General features: G+C 39.3%; 1 protein-coding gene across 1 annotated transcript in view; it reads left to right on the top strand.

Moving 5' to 3' along the window:
* LOC100676088 (sodium/nucleoside cotransporter 2-like) overlaps nt 1-20,069 on the top strand; it is an 83,649-nt gene that overhangs the window by 43,118 nt on the left and 20,462 nt on the right. The window contains 3 exon segments of the mRNA XM_003420542.2: nt 6,304-6,395; nt 7,361-7,544; nt 19,613-19,754. Of these exon segments, the coding sequence (XP_003420590.1) occupies nt 6,304-6,395; nt 7,361-7,544; nt 19,613-19,754 (418 nt within the window).

Here is a 20,069-nt window from a genome sequence, read left to right as displayed (position 1 = left end):
ACATAAAGGAAACAAAAATCCTCACAACAGGACCAACAAGCAACATCATGATAAATGGAGAAAATATTGAAGTTATCAAGGATTTCACTTTATAGTCAATGCTCATGGAAGCAGCAGTCAAGAGATCAAAAGGCATATTGCACCAGGCAAATTTGCTGCAAAAGACCTCTTTAAAGTGTTCAGGAGCAAAGACGTCACTTTGAGGACTAAGGTCCACCTGACCCAAGCCAAGGTATTTTCAACCGCCTCATATGCATGTGAAAGCTGGATAATGAAAAAGGAAGGCCAAAGAATTGTCACATTTGAATTATGGTGTTGATGAAGAATATTGAATATATCATGGACTGCCAAAATAACAAACAAATCTGTTTTGGAAGAAGTACAGCCAGCATGCTCCTTAGAAGGGAGGATGGTGAGACTTCATCTCACTTACATTGTACTCATCAGGAGAGACCAGTCCCTGAAGGACATCGTGTGTTGTAAATCCTAACCTCTATGTTTGTTATTATAATTCCTTTTGGGAATGAGTGTCTTTGTTATGTTAATGAGGTAGGATTAGAGTAGGATATATCTTGAATCAATCTCTTTTGAGATACAAAAGAGATAAACAAACCAGCAGAGAAGGCAAAGTTGAGGGAAGATGGATGCCAAGCCTCATGGAGATCTCCCAGGAACCAGGAAACAGAAGGTAAAGAAAAAGATGTTATGGATTGAATTATGTTCTTCAGAAATATGTGTTGTAAATCCTAACCTCTATGCTTGTGGTTATAATTCCATTTGGGAATGAGCTATCTTTGTTATGTTAATGAGGCAAGATTAGTGTAGGATGTATTTTGAGTCAAACTCTTTTGACATATAAAAAAGACTAAACAAAGAGAGTAGAGATGAGTGAAGAGAGATGCCAAGCCACATGAAGATTGCCCAGGAGCAGGAGCTCAAAAGAGACAAGGACCTTCCTCCTGAGCTGACAGAAAAAGCCTCCCCCTAGAGCTGGCATCCTGAATTCAGACTTCTATCCTCCTCAACTGTGAGAAAATTAATTTCTGTTTGTTAAAACCATCCATTTATGGCGTTCCTGTTATAGCAGCACTAGATCACTAAGACAGAATTTGGTACTGAGAAGTGGGAGTGCTGCTCTAACAGATACCTGAAAATGGGGAAGTGGTTTTGGAGTTGGACAATGGGTAGAGGCTGGAAGAGTTTTAGGGCATCTAATAGTAAAAGCCTAGAATGCCCTGAAGAGACTGTTGGTAGAATTGTGGACACCAAAGGCAATTCTAGTGAGGGTTCAGAAGAAAGTGAGGAGAGTTATAGAGAAAGTCTCTATTGTCTTAAAGAATACATATGGCTCCAGCAACAGAACATTACTAGAAACGTGGACATTTAATATGTTTCTGCTTATTAAATGTAAAATCAGGTCAACAACTTCTGAAAAGCAAAGATGAGAAGATAAGGGGACTGGGAAACTAGAGTACTGGAGAGGGAACAAAACAGAACACAAAGAGAATGTTGACACACCGTGATAAATGTAACTAATGTCACTGAACAATTTGTATGGAAATTGTAAAATGAGAAAGTAACTTGCTATGTAAACTTTCACCAAAAACTCAATAAAATATTATTATAAAAAGAAGTGTAAAAAAATGTGCTGCTGGTGAGGCTTTAAAAGAAAATGATGAACATATGTTTGGACAATAGAGAAAGGGCAATGCTTTTTATGCAGTGGCAAAGAACTTGTCTAAATTATGTTCAAATGTTTGGTGGAAGGTAGAACTTGTAAGTGATGAACTTGGATATCTAGCTGATAAGATTTCTAAGCGTGATTTTAAAGGGGCCACATGGTTTCTCCTTGCTGCTTATAGTAAAATGTGAGAGAAAAGAGATGGACTTAAAAATAAACTGTGCAAAATGAAAACAAAACTTAAAAAGATTTGGAAAATTCTGTTGTACAAACTAAGGACAAGTGTCCTAGAATTTTCACCGAGGACATGGCTATACAATCTCCTAAGGATAGTAAGCCTGTGGCTGATGGATCTAACCAACTACCACAGTAGAAAACCTATCAGCTTAGACCGAAGGGGATAGAGAGAGAACAAAAGGAGAGAATGATGTCTGCCTCTTGGAATTCTATAGGCAGGAAACATACCAAAGGAGCTACATCTGTTGTTCTCCGAAAAGAAAAGAACCACCCCTGGAGTGGCATGGAGATCAGCTGAACTGCTGGAAAGAGCATGGGAAGCAGAGCTGCCTCTGTCTCAAAGGGTGGGACCATGGTCTCTGGGGAGTCAAAGGGTAGAGCCACGGGCTCCTAGGTTTCAAAAAGTGAGATCTTCCCCAACTTCCCTAATCCTTGGGTTTGGACTGTGGGGCTGCCATACAGTTTAGCCAAGAGGATGGGACTGTTGCCCAAAGCTGAAGCGGTGGTGCTGCCATGCCCAAGGGGCAGAAGAATGGGACTGACAGGGTGGGATTGCCACTCAGATGGACTAGAGAATGGGGCTGCCCAAAGCCAAGGGAGCAGCGTTGCCATCCCAGTGGCCCTGGAAGGCAGAGCTGAAGCCAGGGCTGAATGGCCTTCGGCTAGAATCCAGAGAGCATGGCCAACACCCAGAGTCTGGAGGACAGGGCCACTGCCTAGATGGTTTCAGGGGAGAGAGGATTATTTTCAAGCCTTGAGAGTTAATGTAAATTGTTCTGCTGGGTTTTGGACTTGCTTGATGCCTGTTATCCCTTCTTTCCCTCCAATTTCTCCCATTTGTAATAAAAATGTCTACCTTGTGCCTTTTCCACCATTGTACTTTGGAAACAGATAATTTGTAATCCAGATTTCAGAAGTTCACAGATGAAAAGGAATTTTGACCCAGATTGGAATATGCCTAAAGTCTCACCCATATTTGATTTAGATGATTCAAAAGATGAGACTTTGGACTTGGAGTGGATTTAAGACTTTTGGGATGATGTGATGGGGTGAATGTGTTTTGCATGTGGGAAACACATGAGTTTTGGGGGGCCAAAGGGTGGAATGTTATGGATTGAATTGTGTCTCCCAAGAATATGTGCTGTAATTCTTAGCCTCTATGCCTGTGATTATAATCCCATTTGAGAATCGAAATGGTTAAGCGCTCAGCTGCTAACCAAAAGGTCAGCAGTTCTAACTCGCCAGCTGCTTCTCAGGAGAAAAGACCTGGGGGATCTGCTCCCATAAAGATTACAGCCTAGGAAACCCAATGAGGCAGGTCTACTTTGTCCTAAAGAGTCTCCATCAACTCAACAGCTGTGGGTTTGGTTTGATTTTAGGGTTGTCTTTGTTATGTTAATGAGGCAGGATTAGTGTAGGAAGTGTCTTGAGTCAATCTATTTTGAGATATAAAACCAAACTGAACCCATTGCTATTGAGTCAATTCCGACTCATAGTGACCCATTAGGGCAGAGCTGTAATCTTCACAGAAGCAGACCGCCATATCTTTCTCCTGAAGAATGGCTGGTGGTTCGAACTGCTGACCTTTCAGTTAACCACTGCACCACCAGGGCTCTTCATTATAAAAGAGATTAAACAAGCAAGTTAGCAGAGATGGGGGAAGAGAGATGCCAAGCCACGTGTAGATTGCCCAGGAGCAGAAGCTCAAAGAGACAAGGACCTTCCTCCAGAGCCAACAGGGAGAGAAAGCCTCCCCCTAGAGCCAGCACCCTGAATTCAGACTTCTAACCTCCTATACTGTGAGAATATAAATTTCTGTTTATTAAAGCCATTCATTTATGGTATTTCTGTTATAGCAGCACTAGGTAATTAAGATAGATATCATGCAACTAAGACACATATCATGCTTCGCAGAGGGTCAGGAAAAAGAGGAAGACCCTCAAGGAGATGGATTAACACAGTGGCTGCAACAATGGGCTCAAATGTATCTTACTGTTGTGAGGATGGCATAGGACCAGACAGCATTTCATTTTGTTATACATAGGGTCAATATCTAGAAACCCTGGTGGCACAGTGGTTAATAGCTACAGCTGCTAATCAAGAGGTTGGCAGTTCGAATCTACCAGGTGCTCCTTGGAAACCCTACGGGGCAGTTCTACTCTGTCTGATAGGGTCTCTATGAGTCAGAATCGACTCGACTGCAATGGGTTTTTTTTTTTTTTTTTTCTTTTCTTGTTTTTGGGTGGAGGCTTAACTATGAGTTGGAACTGACTCAACAGTGCGTAACAACAGCAACATTTTCCTCATGCTTCCAATTCCATTTACCAATTCTGCTCTCCCATCTACACTGCTAATTGGTATATTATTCAATATCCTTCCTTTCTGAGAAGATCAAGTATTTTTGGCATTAACTCCCTTTTCCATCCTAGCAATATCACTTGTAATATTACCTTATAATTTGCTCTGTCTTTATCCTTTTTTCTTTTCCTCTCTCTCTCTCAGATGAAAAGCAGTTTTCCAATTTAACAATCTCTTTTTAATTAGGGTGTTTAGACCTTTTACACTTAATGTCATTATTGATATGGTTAGGGTTAAACTTACCATTTTGCTATTTGTTTTTTCTCATCTGTTCTTTGTTCCCTTTATCTTCTTTTTTATGCTTTCTCTTAGATTAATTGAATATTTTTAACAATTCCGTTTTTTCTTTGCTGGCTTATTAGATGTAACTTGTTTTGTTATATTAGTGGTTGCTTTAAGACTTAGAATACACATCTTTAGTTTATCACAGTTTACCTTCAAGTGATATGCCATTTCATGTATAGTATAAGAATTACATGTAAGAATACAACTGTATACTTCTGTATCTCCTCTCCAGGACTTTGTACTATTGTGGTTATACATTTTACTTCTACATATATTTTAAACTCCACACTACACTATCATTATTATTTTGTTGAAACACTAAGTTATCTTTTCATATGCTCCAACTTAACTATATCTGCCCCTTCATGAATCTTTCTCATCCCTCGTTTATCCACTCTCCCTGAGTCTGAAATCAACCTCTTTACCCATTTTTTAATCCTATTCTTCTCCATCCCCTTCTACCAGGCTTTCTTTTCTCTATATTTTTAATCATCCCTTTTCTATTAGATCCTTCCCCAGTCTATAAGCATACTGAAGTTTCTTCTTACAATAAACAAACAAAAGAGATCAACTTTACCTCTACATTGTGATACCTTTTTCCTTTGTGGCCAAGTTTCTTGGAAAAGAGAGATTTACTTCTGTAGTCTCACCTCCCATTCAGTCCTCAGCCCGGTGCAATCTAATTTTCACAACCACTGATCAACTGAATAGGGTTGCTATGAGTCAGAATCGACTCGGCAGCAATGGATTTGGTTTTGGTGTTTTTTGCTCAACTGAAATGCCCTCACTAGAGTGAACAATGAAACCTAATTATCAGGTCCAATATACACACACTTTCCAATTTGTATCTCATTTGGCATCTCTGCAGCATGCGGCTTTTAACAATTTTCTTTTTTGGAGCTCATCTATTGATTTTCATGACACTACACCTTCCTCATTCTCCTGTCTCTCTGGATGCTTTTTCTTTTCTTTTCTGTTATTTTTCAGGGTTCTGTCCGTGGTCTTCTCTTCTCACTCCTACATTTATGTCTTGATTCATAAAGCAACACTGAAAGTCTGTGCTCTTGCTCCAAGCTTCATATGATATGTCCTGCTCCCCAACCTACCAATCTTGGGTTCCCCTGCTGCTGCAGCGACATGAATCAAGAGGAACCTTGTGGCCTTGCCTGACGATCTTGGGATTCCTGACCTTCACAGCCTGTGAGTGGGAGCTCTGCTTGCCAACTGACCAATCTTGGGTTCACCAGCTTCTGCGGCTCAGTGAATTGGATCCGCGGACTTGGGACATTCCAACCTCTGCAATCCTGTGAGCTGTTTCCTTGATTTAAATCTCTCTCTATATATTTATACACGTTACTGGTTTTGCTTCTCTAGAGAACCCAGCCTAATACAGACTCCTTTATGAATATGAAAACTGAGCAAACCACTGTCCCTTGAGAACCGGGGAAGGAGTAAGACCCAGGAGTCTCTCCCTGACATGACCAGTGTTCGCTTCAGTGGTAGATTACTAAGGATACTGCTGGTCCAGACTGGGTGGGGTTTTTTTTAGACCTGCTGCCCATCGTTAAGGTTTGGTCTGGCCTTTTTGAAGTTGCTGGGACACCAACTAACTTCCCCCTGGATAAATAATTTTTTTGTTGGCTAACAGCAAATTCTGCCTTGGGCCAGATAGTCTAAGTCCTAGGAATAGGTAAAAATGGTGCAGAGTAATTTTTGTATCTTAACTTTTGGGTTCTTCTCAGGAGGAACCGACAACCTTTCATCAAGATGAGACATTTCTGCAAGACGCTTGCCAGCTTGTTCAAGAGAATCCTGATGGGCCTGTTGTATTTAGGTGAGATATTGAGAATGTAAGCAAGTGAGAAACACAATCATTTTAGAAATATTGCTTCCTGTCAAGATGATTAAAATGATTACCATGTAGAAAATAATTTTCTTCACAAACTGACCCAAAGGGCTATTTGATGTATGGTTAATTACTTGAAGGTAAAATATACTTTACTGAGTTGCACTTCCAGGAATAGGTAAAATGAGGATAAGCTATTTTTCAAAAGAGAACAATTTAATCGACTTAAATATTTCAGCAAATACAGGCTTATCTCTTTTAGTATCTTCATTTATACAGGGCATTTTTCTTGTAGACTTTGTAAGAGAAGCCAGTGTTGTACATTACTTATTTGCTAGTTTCCTAGTAAAATCAATGATACGAAATATTTTAAAAAGACAGCAAAACTCTGTTTAAAATATACTGTTAATGATGTATGGAATCGATGTCAACAGTAGAGTCAGCTGGGGTGGTGAGAACAAAAATGATATTTTTGTCGGGAGTCAAGGAACCATGGGTGAGAACCATGTGGCTGTGCATCCTTAGTGGTAACCTTGTTTACCACATTTTTTACCACATGGCTTTGCTCAAAAGGAAATGTTAAAATGATGGGTTATAAAGTTTGGAGAAAAGATGACTGACTTTTGAAGAGTCTAATGGTGGATGCTAATCAAATCCACTCCAGGGTGCAGAAAAAGAATATCAGCTAAAATAGAAGGGGTGAGATATCATTACGACAAGTGAAAATATTCAATCACCAAAGTAAGGGCTCTCCTTGGAAAGCCTCAAGAAGAGAACATTTAGACATCTATCCTAGCCTTGAAAATTGCAGCTCAGTCTGATAATTAGGACTGGGTAGCAACGCCTCTGGAGGGTTATTCTTGCTCTAAGTCCCAGATGTTCATGACTGGAGTTTCATTTGCCCCTCAGAAGCTCTACCTTGCTAATCCGTATAATCCATCATCTCTTTTTAGCATATGCTGCCTACCTCCTGGAAGCTTGCATTTTGGATTTCCAGAGGGCACTGGCCTTGTTCATCCTCACTTGTTTGGTGCTCTTTATCCTGGCTTACCCCTTACTGAAAAGGCTCTTGGGTAAAAAGTTAACAAGATGTCTGAAACCCTTTGAAAACTCCTGCCTGAAGCTTTGGGCCAAATGGTAAGTAAGACAAGAATGTCAATATCCCTGGCTCCAACACTTGTCCCAAACACAGTCCGCTTCCCTTCTTCTTTCTCAGTAGTTCCTGAGATATCCTTCAGGCCCTCACCCATGCTTTTAGGTCCTCACTCATACTTTCCAGAACCAAGGCCACTACCACCACCAGTTACCTTGGAATGGACTCCAACTCATGGTGACTCCATGTGTGTCAGAGCAGAAATGTGTTCCACAGGGTTTTCAATGGCTGGTTTTTTGGAAGTAGATTGCCAGGCCTTTCTTCTGAGATGCCTCTGGGTAGACTCAAACCACCAGCCTTTCAGTTAGCAGCCAAGAGCATTAACCATTTATACCACACAGAGACTCTAGAACAAAGGCAAATATTTACGGGCCTCTGAGTGCTGAACTTCAATCTACTTTTTTGTAGCCTTGTGCGTTAACAGTGCACAGCAAGAGTTAAGTTTCAGAGAAGAGGATCAGTTTGTTTATCATCAGGGCCCTTGTCAGAAATGAGAAAAACCATACTTCTCTTCAGTGAAGTAATCAGAACAAAGAAGTTTACAGCTGTATCAGCTATCAAACTGACTTCAGGGTTGTATGTGGTAGTCTGGCATGGTTTCTGCAAATTATTGCTTAGTTCCCTGATACTTTTTATGCTTTTTTTTTCTCTAGTCCTCCAGACTTCCTGCACCCACTGGTGTTTTTTATATTTCCTTAGAATTTAAGGAATAAAATTGAATGTATATTGAACTAAATTGTACAGCAGCCAGAGCTCATCTAACTAACTATGGCATGCACAAATCCTTTGATCACAGGCCCAGGGTAGGAGAATAAATTTCAGACTCTCTGTAAAGTCCCTTTTTTCTGCTATTCTCCAATGGATGCCCCAAAATTAGTATTAAGGGTGTATCCAACAGCTATAATTTGGAGAAACCACACCAGACTATCACCTAAATTTTGGATCATTCTTTTTTTTTGGGGGGGGGTCTAGTAGAGTAAAAGGATTTTATTCATTAGCAATATGGATTTTGGAGGCCAGTTTTTATTCACTTTAAGTGAGATAGGTTCAAGTGAGAACAGCTCCAAAATTCAACACTGACCTATAATGCCTTTTGTCGTTATTGCTCTTGAGGCATCTCACTGGACAACATGCTCTTTTTGTTTTGTTTTCATATGTGATCTCCCTTCTAATTCTTTTCCCTTAAACTTAAAGCACTCACAAGACACAAGGAAACCAGTTTTTGTATTGATCAAGTGTGCTTGGTACATGAAAGGTACATAAGTAGTTAAGCTGTAAGCACTTTTAAATGATCTTCAGCAAAATTTTATGTATGTGTTATATTACTGATACTGTTTGATAATTCCCACATTCAGTTCGGTCACCTTTCTTTGGAATAGGCATAAATATGGATCTTTTCCAGTCGATTGGCCAGGTAGCTGTCTTCCATATTCCTTGGCATAGGACAAGTGAGCACTTCCAGCCAGCACTGCATCTGTTTGTTGAAGCATCTCAATTGGTATTCCGTCCATTCCTGGAGCCTTGTTTTTCACCAATGTCTTCAGTGCAGCTTGGACTTCTTTCAATACCATTGCTTCTTGATTATATGTTACCTCCTGAAGTTCTCTCTCCTGAAGTGGTTGAATATCGACCAATTCTTTTTGGTACAGTGACTCTGTGTATTCCTTCCATCTTCTTTTGATGCTTCCTGCCTTGTTCAGTATTTTGCTCATAGAATCCTTCAGTATTGTGACTCGAGGCTTGAACTTTTTCTTCAGTTCTTTCAGCCTGAGAAATGCCAAACGTGTTCTTCCTTTTTGTTTTTCTAATTCCAGGTGTTTGCACATGTCATTATAATACTTTACTTTGTCTTCTAGAGCTGCCCTTTGAAATCCTCTGTTCAGCTCTTTGACTTCCTCATTTCTTCCTTTCTGTTTAGCTACCCGATGTTCAAGAGCGAGTCTGAGTCTCTTCTGATATTCATTTTAGTCTTTTCTTTCTTTCCTGTCTTTTTAATGATCTCTTGGTTTCTTCAGTTATGATGTCATTCCACAGCTTGTCTGGTCTTTGGTCATTAGTGTTCAATGCATCAAATCTATTCTTTTTTTTATTGTGCTTTAAGTGAAAGTTTACAAATCAAGTCAGTCTCTCATACAAAAAGTTACACACACCTTGCTATGTACTCCTAGCTTCTCTCCCCCTAATGAGACAGCACATTCCTCCTCTCCTCCCTGTATTCCCTGTGTCCATTCAACCAGCTCCTGTCACCCTCTTCCTTCTCATCTCACCACCAGACAGAAGTTGCCCACATAGTCTCATGTATCTACCTGAGCCAAGAAGCTCACTCCTCACCATTACCATTATCTGTCTGATAGTCCAGTCCAATACCTGTCTGAAGAGTTGGCTTTGGGAATGGTTCCAGTCTTGGGCTAACAAAGAGTCCGGGGACCAAGACCTCCAGGGTCCCTATAGTCTCAGTCAGACCATTAAGCCTGGTCTTTTTATGAGAATTTGAGATCTGCATCCCACTGTTCTCCTGCTGCATCAGGGATTCTCTGTTGTGTTACCTGTCAGGGCAGTGATCAGTGGTAGCCAGGCATCATTTAGTTTTTCTGGTCTCAGGCTGATGTTGTCACTGGTCTATGTGGCCCTTTCTGTCTCTTGGGCTCATCTTCACCATATGTCTTTTGTGTTCTTAATTCTCTTTTGGTCCAGGTGGGTTGAGACCAATTGATGCATCTTAGATGGCCACTTTCTAGAGTTTAAGACCCCAGTTGCCTCTCACCAAAGTGGGATGCAGAATGGTTTCTTAATACATTTTGTTATGCCAATTGACCTAGATGTCCCCTGAAACCATGGTCCCCAAACCCCCATCCCTGCTACTCTGGACTTCGAAGTGTTTGGTTGTATTCAGGAAACATCTTACTTTTGGTTTAGTCCAGTTGTGCTGACCTCTTCTGTATCATGTGTTATCTTTCCCTTCACCTAAAATAGTTCCTATCTACTATTTTTTTTTTTACTATCTAATTTTTTTTTTAATCTAATTAGTGAATACCCGTCTCCCTCCCTCCCCACTCTCGTAACCATCAAAGAATATTTTCTTCTGTGTTTAAACTTTATCTAGAGTTCTTATTATAGTGGTCTCATACAATATTTGTCCTTTTGCAACTGACTAATTTCATGCAGCATAATATCTTCCAGATTCATCCATGTTATGAGATGTTTCACAGATTCATCATTGTTCTTAATCTTTATCCATTCATCCCTTGATGGGCACCTTGGTTGATCCATCTTTTTGCTATTGTAAGTAGTGCTGCAATGAACATGGGTGTACATGTATCTGTTCGTGTAAAGGCTCTTTTTTCTCTAGGATACATTCCAAGAAGTGGGATTGTTGGATCTTATAGTAGTTCTATTTCTAGCTTTTGAAGGAAGTGCCAAATTGATTTCCAAAGTGGTAGTACCATTTTACATTCCCACCAGCAGTGTATAAGTGTTCCAGTCTCTCCACAACCTCTCCAGTATTTATTATTTTCTGTTTTTTGGATTAATGCCAGCCTTGTTGGAGTGAGATGGAATCTCATTGTAGTTTTGATCTGCATTTCTCTAATGATCGTGACCATATCCTCATGTATCTGTTAGTTGCCCAAATGTCTTCTTTGGTGAAATGCCTGTTCATGTCCTTTGCCCATTTTTTAATTGGGTTATTTGTCTTTTTGTTGTTGAGCTTTTGCAGTATCATGTAGATTTTAGAGATCAGACACTGATCGGAAATCTCCTAGTTAAAAACTTTTTCCCAGTCTGTAGGTAATCTTTTTAATCTTTTGGTGAAGTGTTTGGATAAACATAGGTGTTTGATTTTTAGGAGCTCCCAGTTATCTAGTTTCCTTTCTGGTAACCCAGTGCCGTAGAGTCAATTCCGACTCATAGCAATCCTATAGGACAGAGTAGGACTGCCCCATAGAGTTTCCAAATATTAGTTATGTTTCATACACTGTTTATGCCATGTATTGGGGCTCCTAGCCTCATCTCTATTTTTTCTTCCATGATCTCTATTGTTTTAGATTTTATGTTTAGGTCTTTGGTGCATTTCGAGTTAGTTTTTGTGCATGGTGTGAGGTATGCATGTTGTTTCACTTTTTTGCAGGTGGATATCCAGTTCTGCCAGCACCATTTGTTAAAGAGACTACCTTTTCCCCATTTAATGGACTGTGGGCCTTAGTCAAATACCAGCTGCTCATATGTGGATGGATTTCTGTCTCAATTCTCAATTCTATTCCATTGGTCTATATATCTGTTGTTGTACCAGTACCAGGCTGTTTTGACTACTGTGGTAGTATAATAGGTTCTAAAATCAGGCAGTATGAGGCCTCCCACTTTGTTCTTCTTTTTCAATAATACTTTACTTATCCAGTGCCTCTTTCCCTTCCATATGAAGTTGGTGATTTGTTTCTCCATCTTATTAAAAAATGTCATTGGTATTTGGATCGGGATTGCATTGTATCTGTAGATTGCTTTGGGTAGAATAAACTTTTTTACATTGTTGAGTCTTCCTATCCCAAGAGCAAGGTGTTTTTCCACTTATGTAGGTCTCTTTTGGTTCCTTGCAGTAGCGTCTTGTAGTTTTTCTTTGTATAGGTCTTTTACATCTCTGATTAGATGTATTCCTCAGTATTTTATCCTTTCAGGGGCTGTTGTAAATGGTATTGATTTGGTGATTTCCTCTTTGACGTTCTCTTTCTTGGTGTAGAGGAATCCAACTGATTTATGTATGTTTATCTTGTATTCTGATACTCTGCTAAACTTTTCTATTAGTTTCAGTAGTTTTCTTGAGGATTCTTTAGGGTTTTCTGTGTCTCAGATCATGTCATCTGCAAACAGAGATACTTTTACTTCTTCCTTACCAATCTAGATGCCCTTTATTTCTTTGTCTAGTTTAACTGCCCTGGCTAGGAAATCCAACACAATGTTGAATATGAATAGTGATAAAGGGCATCCTTGTCTGGTTCCTGTTCTCAGGGGGAATGCTTTCAGACTCTCTCCATTTAGCATGATGTTGGCTGTTGGCTTTGTATAAATGCCCTTTATTATGTTGAGGAATTTTCCTTCTATTCCTATTTTGCAGAGAGTTTTTATCATGAATGGGTGCTGAACTTTGTCAAATGACTTTTTTGCATCGATTGATAAGCTCATGTGGTTCTTCTCTTTTGTTTTATTTATATGATGGATTACATCGATTGTTTTTCTAATGTCAAACCATCCCTGCATACCTGGTATGAATCCCACTTGGTCGTGATGAATTGTTTTTGTTTTTTTTTTTTGATATGTTGTTGAATTCTATTGGCTAGAATTTTGTTGAGGATTTTTGCATCTAAGTTCATGAGGGGTATAGGTCTGTAATTTTCTTTTTTGTGGTGTCTTTACCTGGTTTTGGTATCAGGGATGTGCTGGCTTCATAGAATGAGTTTGGGAGTATTCCATCCTTTTCTATGCTCCGAAATACCTTTAGTAGTAGTGGTGTTAACTCTTCTCTGAAAGTTTGGTAGAATTCTCCAGTGAAGTGATCAGGGCCAGGGCTTTTTTTCTTGGGAGTTTTCTTATCATCTTTTCAATCTCTTTTTTTGTTATGGGTTTATTTAGTTGTTCTACCTCTCTTTGTGTTAGTTATGTAGGTAGTGTGTTTCTAGAAATTTGTCCTTTTCTTCTGGGTTTTCAAATTTGTTGGAATACAATTTTTCATACTATTCTTTTATGGTTCTGTTATGATTCCTTGAATTTCAGTTGGGTCTGTTGTGATATTGCCCATCTCATTTCTCATTCGGGTTTTTTGCTTCGTCTTCTGTTTTTCCTTTGCCAATTGTTTATCAATTTTGTTAATCTTTTCAAAGAACTAGTTTTTGGTCTTGTTAATGCTTTCAGTTGTTTTTCTGTTCTCTGTTTCATTTAATTCGGCTCTAATTTTTAGTATTTTCATTCTTCCGGTGCCTAAGGGTTTCTTTTGTTGCTCTCTTTCTATTTACTCAAGTTGTAGGGATAATTCTTTGATTTTAGCCCTTTTTCCTTTTTGGATGTGTGCATTTATTGCCATAAATTGGCCTCTGAGCAATGCTTTTAACTATGTCCAAAACATTCTGATACAAAGTGTTTTCATTCTCATATGATTCTATGAATTTCTTTATTCTGTCGCTAATTTCTTCTATAATCCAATTGTTTTTGAGCAAGGTGTTGTTCGGTTTCCATGTGTTTGACTTATTTTCCCCATGACTGATTTCTAGTTTTATGGCTTTATGGTCAGAGAAGATGCTTTGTAATATCTCTATGTTTTGGAGTCTGTTAAGGCTCGCTTTATGGTATAATATGTGGTCTATTCTAGACAATGTTCCATGTGCACTAGAAAAGAAAGTATACTTGACTCCTGTTGGGCGGAGTGTTCTGTACATATCTATGAGGTCGAATTGGTTGATTGTGGCATTTAGCTCTTCCGTGTCTTTATTGAGCTTCTTTCTGAAAGTGGCGTGTTGAAGTCTCCTACTGTTATTGTGGAGCTGCCTATCTCACTTTTCAATGCTGTTAGCGTTTGTTTTATGTATCTTCCAGCCCTGTCATTGGGTGTGTAAATATTTAATATGGTAATATTCTCCTGGTATATTGTCCCTGTAATCATTACATAGCGTCCTTCTTTATCCTTTGTGGTGGATTTAACTTTAAAGCCTGTTTTGTCAGAAATTAGTATTGCCACTCCTGCTGTTTTTTGATTGTTGTTTGCTCAATATAATTTTTTCCATCCTTTGAGTTTTAGTTTGTGTCTTTAAGTCTAAGGTGTGTCTCTTGTAGGCAGCTTATAGACGGATTGTGTTTATTTATCCATTCTGCAACTCTCTATCCCTTTATTGGTACATTTAGTCCATTTACATTCAGCATAGTTATGGATAGGTATGATTTTAGTGCTGTCATTTTGATGTCTTCTTTTGTGTGTTTTTGACACTTTCTTTTTTCCTCTTAATTTTTTGTGCTGAGTAGTTTTTCTTTATCAGTTGTGTTTTCCCCTTTTTCGTTGCTGTTGATATTGTTTTTGCTGAGTCTTTATGTTTTTCTTGTATTTTATTTTGATATGTAAGATGATTAGTCTCATTTGTGGTTACCCCTATTTTTGAAGTTTAAACCTAACTTTTATCTCCCTATATCACCGTGATTTCCTCTCCATATGAATGATCTATGTCTTTTTATGACTACATTATTTAAAAAAAAAACATTATTTAGTCCCTCTTTATTGATTTAATGTTGTCATCACAGTTTCCTAATGACATCACAATTTCCCTGTTTTGAGCTTTTTTTTTTTTTTTTTTTTTATCTTGATTTATTTTTGTGATTTCCCTATCAGGACTGCTATCTGCTTTCTCTGTCCTATGTATTAGTTTTGGGCTTTGTCTGATGTTATTGGTTTTCTAACCAGAGAACTCCCTTTAATATTTCTTGTAGTTTTGGCTTGGTCTTTGTAAATTCCCTAAACTTCTGTTTATCTGGGAATATCCTAAGTTTGCCTTCATATTTATGAGACAGTTTTGCTGGATATATGATTCTTGGCTGGCAATTTTTTTCCTTCAAGCCTTTATATTTGTCATCCCATTGCCTTCTTGCCTGCATGGTTTCAGCTGAGGAGTCCGAGCTTATTCCTATTCATCTCCTTTGTAGGTGACTTTCGTTTATACCTAGTCACTCTTAAAATTTTCTCTTTGTTTTTGGTTTTGGAATGTTTGATTATGATATGTCTTGGTGACTTTCTTTTGGGACCTACCTTGTATGGGGTTCGATGAGCATCTTGGATAGATATTTTCTCATCTTTCACGATATCAGGGAAGTTTTCTGCCAACAAATCTTCAACAATTCTCTCTGTATTTTCTGTTCTTCCTCCCTGTTTTGGTACTCCAATAACTCATAGGTTTTCTCTTGATAGAGCCCCACATGATTCTTGAGATTTCTTCATTTTTAAAAAATTCTTTATCTGATTTTTCTTCAAATATATTCTTGCCTGATGTTTTATCTTCAACCTCGCTAACTCTGACTTCCATTTCCTCAGTTCTGCTCCACTGACTTTCTATTCATTTTTCTAATTCTAAAATTTTATTGTTAATGTTCTGAATTTCTGATTGCTGTCTCCCTCTGGATTCTTGCAGGCTATTAAATTTTTCATTATTTTCTTGAATAACCTTAATTTCCTTGACTGCTTTATCTGTGTGTTACTCTGCTTGTTCTGCCTTTTGCCTGATCTCCTTCCTAATCTCTTGAAGAGTTCTGTATTTTTATCTTTTGTATTCTGTATCTGGTATTTCCAGGAAGATCTCTTCATCTGGAATATTCCTTGATTCTCTTTCTTGAGAGTTTGTTGAAGCAATCATGGCCTGATTCTTTATGTGGCTTGATATGGACTGTTGTCTCTGGGCCATCTATAAGTTACTGTATTAATTTATTTTATGTTTGCTTACTCTATCCTAGCTTCTCGCTTTGTTTTATTTTTATACCCAAATAGTGAGTTAGCTAACTTGATTATTGGAGCCTTTGAAGTTCTAATGTCTTGTCATCAGATAGCTAGAGCTGTTACCAGGAATATGAGCCTAGGAGTCCATTCACTATCCTTGTATGGATTCAGCTCAGGTGTCCAAGTAGTCAGTTATCAACTGTGTGGTGCAGGCTTTCACCTACAATCTTAAAGGAGTAGTGGTTATTGGTGTATGCTCAGGATTCTGCTTGAAGCAAGGGGTCACACTCTGAGCAAGGCAGGAGACTGATAGCCTACCCCTGAGTGTCTGAGAAGGAAGGCATGTCCCTGTTCTCTAGAGCATACAGGTGGGTGGGCTTTGCAGCCGTACCATAGGCACACAATGCTTTTAACTATAGGGACTGGGAGGCACCACTTATCCTTTGACCCCTGTCACAGGTGGCTAGGTGGCATGGGGAGCTATCAGTCCTCAGGTCCCTAATGTGGGTAGGTAAGAACCCTGTTTAATAGGCATAGCAGTATCAAACGTCAAAAACCTGCCTCTCCACCACACAGCTGAAACAGTTAAAGTCAGACCTCAGGTACATAAAGCCTTGCAATGTAACAACAAGAGCCTAGCTGATGAAATGGGTCCACATGGGCCCATGCAGGCCTGAAAGGCATTAAAAGTCTGTGGACTACTTGTGCCTGGACAGGAGCCACTTCTGCCCTAAGTTCCCAGTTTATGGGAGCCAGCAGATTATTTTCCCCCCTTTTTTTAATTTGTTCCTTTTCCAAGGCCTGAAGAATGGCTTGTGGTACACAGCAGGACCCCTTTCAGACCCAGGGAAATCAACTGTCACTGAAGCCAGGTCAGGTCAGAGAGAGGAGGGATCAGATAGGTGGGACAGAGTTCTTTCAAAAGGGGAGCTATTAGATCCACACAGAAAATTAGATAAAATCACTTATCTTGTGCCAAGAGTGCTGTTTTTCCACTGACTCTGGACACCTGCAGAGATTCTGTGTTCCTGGCTCTCTGTGGCTATATCAGCCCCACCATGGTTGTGCCAGGGGGTCAGGGTCGCTCCACTTTGCCCACCTTCTTTTCACTGAAGTAACCCTGTCCCGAACGCTACCACCAGCCCTGCCGCAGTTGCGGCTGAGAGGTATCAGTTCCTGCCAGGTCAGGTCCAGCAACACTTCACTGCTTCTGCACTGTGTCTCCCTCCCCCTGCCACTCAGTCTGATTTCTTAACTTTGCCTTTGATGTTCAGGGTTTCTAGCTTGTCATATATATTATCAATTCACTTGTTTTGGGGCGATCTTTATTGTAAGAGGCACCACACGAAGGATCTGCCTACTCCACAATCTTGGCCCCCGTATCAAATCTATTCCTGAGATGGCCTGTAAATTCAGGTGGGATATACTCAAGGTCATACTTTGGCTCTTGTGTACTTGTTCTAATTTTCTTCACCTTCAACTTGAAGTTGCATATGAGTAATTGATGGTCTGTTATTTGGTACCTGGCCTTTTTTTAACTGATAATATCGAGCTTTTCTGTCATCTCTTTCCACAGATGTAGTCAATTTGCTTCCTGTGTACTCTATCCAGTGATGTCCACGTGTATAGAAAATAGTCACCATTTATGTTGTTGTAAAAAAGCATTTGCAATGAAGAAGTCTTTGGTCTTGCAAAATTCTATCATGCCATCTCCAGTGTCATTTCTATCACCATCATATTTTCCAAATACCTATCCTTTTTCTTTGTTTCCAACTTTCGCATTCCAAACACCAGTAATTACTAATGCATCCTGACTACATATTTGATCAATTTCAGACTGCAGAAATTGGTAAACATCTTCAATTTCATCATCTTTGGCCTTAGTGGTTGGTGCATGAATTTGAGTACATCAACAGGGAGCTGACAGAAATTCAAGCCATATACAGAAGAGAATGTGGAACAAGGCATATCATTGCTGATGTCAGATGAATCCTGGCTGAAAGCAGAGAAAACCAGAAAGATGCTTACCTGCGTTTTATTGACTATGCAAAGGCATTCAACTGTGTGGTTCATAACAAATTATGGATATCAATGCAAAGAATAGGAATTCCAGAATACTTAATTGTGCTTATGAGGAATCTGTTCATGGATCAAGAGGCAGCCTTTTGAACAAAACAAGGGGATGCTGTGTGTTTTAAAGTCAGGAATGGTGTGTGTCAAGGTTGTATCCTTTCATCATACTTATTCAATCTGTTTGCTAAGCAAGTAATCTAAGAAGCTGGACTGTATGAAGAAGAACATGGCATCAGGAATGGAGGAAGACTCATTAACAACCAGCAATATGCAGATGACACAACTTCGTTTGCTGAAAGTGAAGAGAACTTGAAGCACTTAATGATGAAGAACAAGGACTACAGCCTTCAGTATGGATTACACCTCAACAAAAAGAAAACAATTATCTTCACAACTGGACCAATAAGCAACATCATGATAAACAGAGAAAAGGCTAAAGTCATCAAGGATTTCATTTTACTTGGATACACAATCAACACCCATGGAAGCAGCAGTCAAGAAATCAAACCACGCATTGCTTTGGGCACATCTGCTGAAAAAAAGACCTCTTGAAAGTGTTAAAAAGCAAAGATGTCACTTTAATGAGTAAGGTGTGCCTGACTCAAGCCATGGTGTTTTCAGTCACCTCATATGCATGTGAAAGCTGGGCAACGAATAAGGAAGACTGAAGAAGAATTGATGCCCTTGAATTATGGTGTTGGCAAAGAATATTGGGTATACCATGGATTGGCAAAAGAACTAACAAATCTGTGTTGGAAGAAGCACAGCCAGAATGTTCCTGAGAAGCAAGGATGGCGAGACTTCATCTCACATACTTTGGACATGTTATCGGGAGGGACAAATCCCTCGAGAAGGACATGATGCTTAGTAAAGTAGAATGCCAGCAAAAAAGAGAAACACCCTTGGGGAGATGGATTGACACAGTGGCTGCATCAATGCGCTCAAGCATAACAATGATCATCAGGATGGTGCGAGACTGGGCACTGTTTCATTCTGTTGTACATAGGGTCACTATGAGTCAGAATCAACTTGACAGCACCTAACAACAACAAGTAGTTAAGTGTACATAAGATACATAAGTAGCTGATTTGCAGTTTGGTCTTTACTCTTACCCTTGGGGATGTGGTTAAAAAATTGAATGGAAGAGATCCATGGGAGTCTGATACATACTTTTCCTCCTTTTGCTTTTAATATTTTGGATATTCATTGGAATAATCTTAAGTAATTGGCCTTTATATCACATATTACTGATACAGAAACTGGAGGTTCAGAAATCATGTGATTTGTGTCCTCAGACTGGAATCTTTCAACTTTGTTCTCTGAGTAAAAAAGTTGGGGGAGAGAATGGTAGCTAGGTAGTTACCAGATGCACAATTCTCAAGCTATGTTTCTGTGTTTAGTCTACAATAAACTATTGAGTTATTTCAGTTATCTTTGGGGTGAACTTCTATTTTTTTGAGATAAAGTTAATTATTTGTCCTTCAGTCACTGAGTCAATGACAGCCTTTGGCATTCCCTTTTCAGGGTGTTTGGAGGACTCTACTTGATTGGTCTTATCCTGTGGCTGGTTGTAGACACAGCTCAAAGGCCAGAGCAGCTGATGTCTTTCACAGGAATCTGCATATTTGTCATCATCCTCTTTGCCTGCTCCAAACACCACAGTGCAGTGAGTTTTAGGTATGCAATTTGGGCATAGTAACACATATCCAAGGGCCAGGTACTAATTGCAACGTACATATGCCAAGTATTAATTACAAAGTGTCTTAGTTTTCTAGGCCTGCCATACCAAAATACCACAAATTGGGAAATTTTAAAAAACGAGGGTTTTGTTTTCTCACAGGTTAGGAGGGTAAAAGTCCAAATCAGGGCATTGGCTATAGAGGAGGTTTCTTCCTTGTTGGTAGCCCTGAGCATTCCTTGGTGTTCTTTGATAGGTGGATGGATCTTCACATGATCTATTCCCCCTGAATATTTCTCTGTG

Source organism: Loxodonta africana, chromosome 12, assembly GCF_030014295.1.
Source record: "Loxodonta africana isolate mLoxAfr1 chromosome 12, mLoxAfr1.hap2, whole genome shotgun sequence".
Lineage (NCBI taxonomy): Eukaryota > Metazoa > Chordata > Mammalia > Proboscidea > Elephantidae > Loxodonta > Loxodonta africana.
The sequence above is the reverse complement of the archived record's forward strand: the minus strand, read 5'-3'. Positions and strand labels throughout refer to the sequence as shown.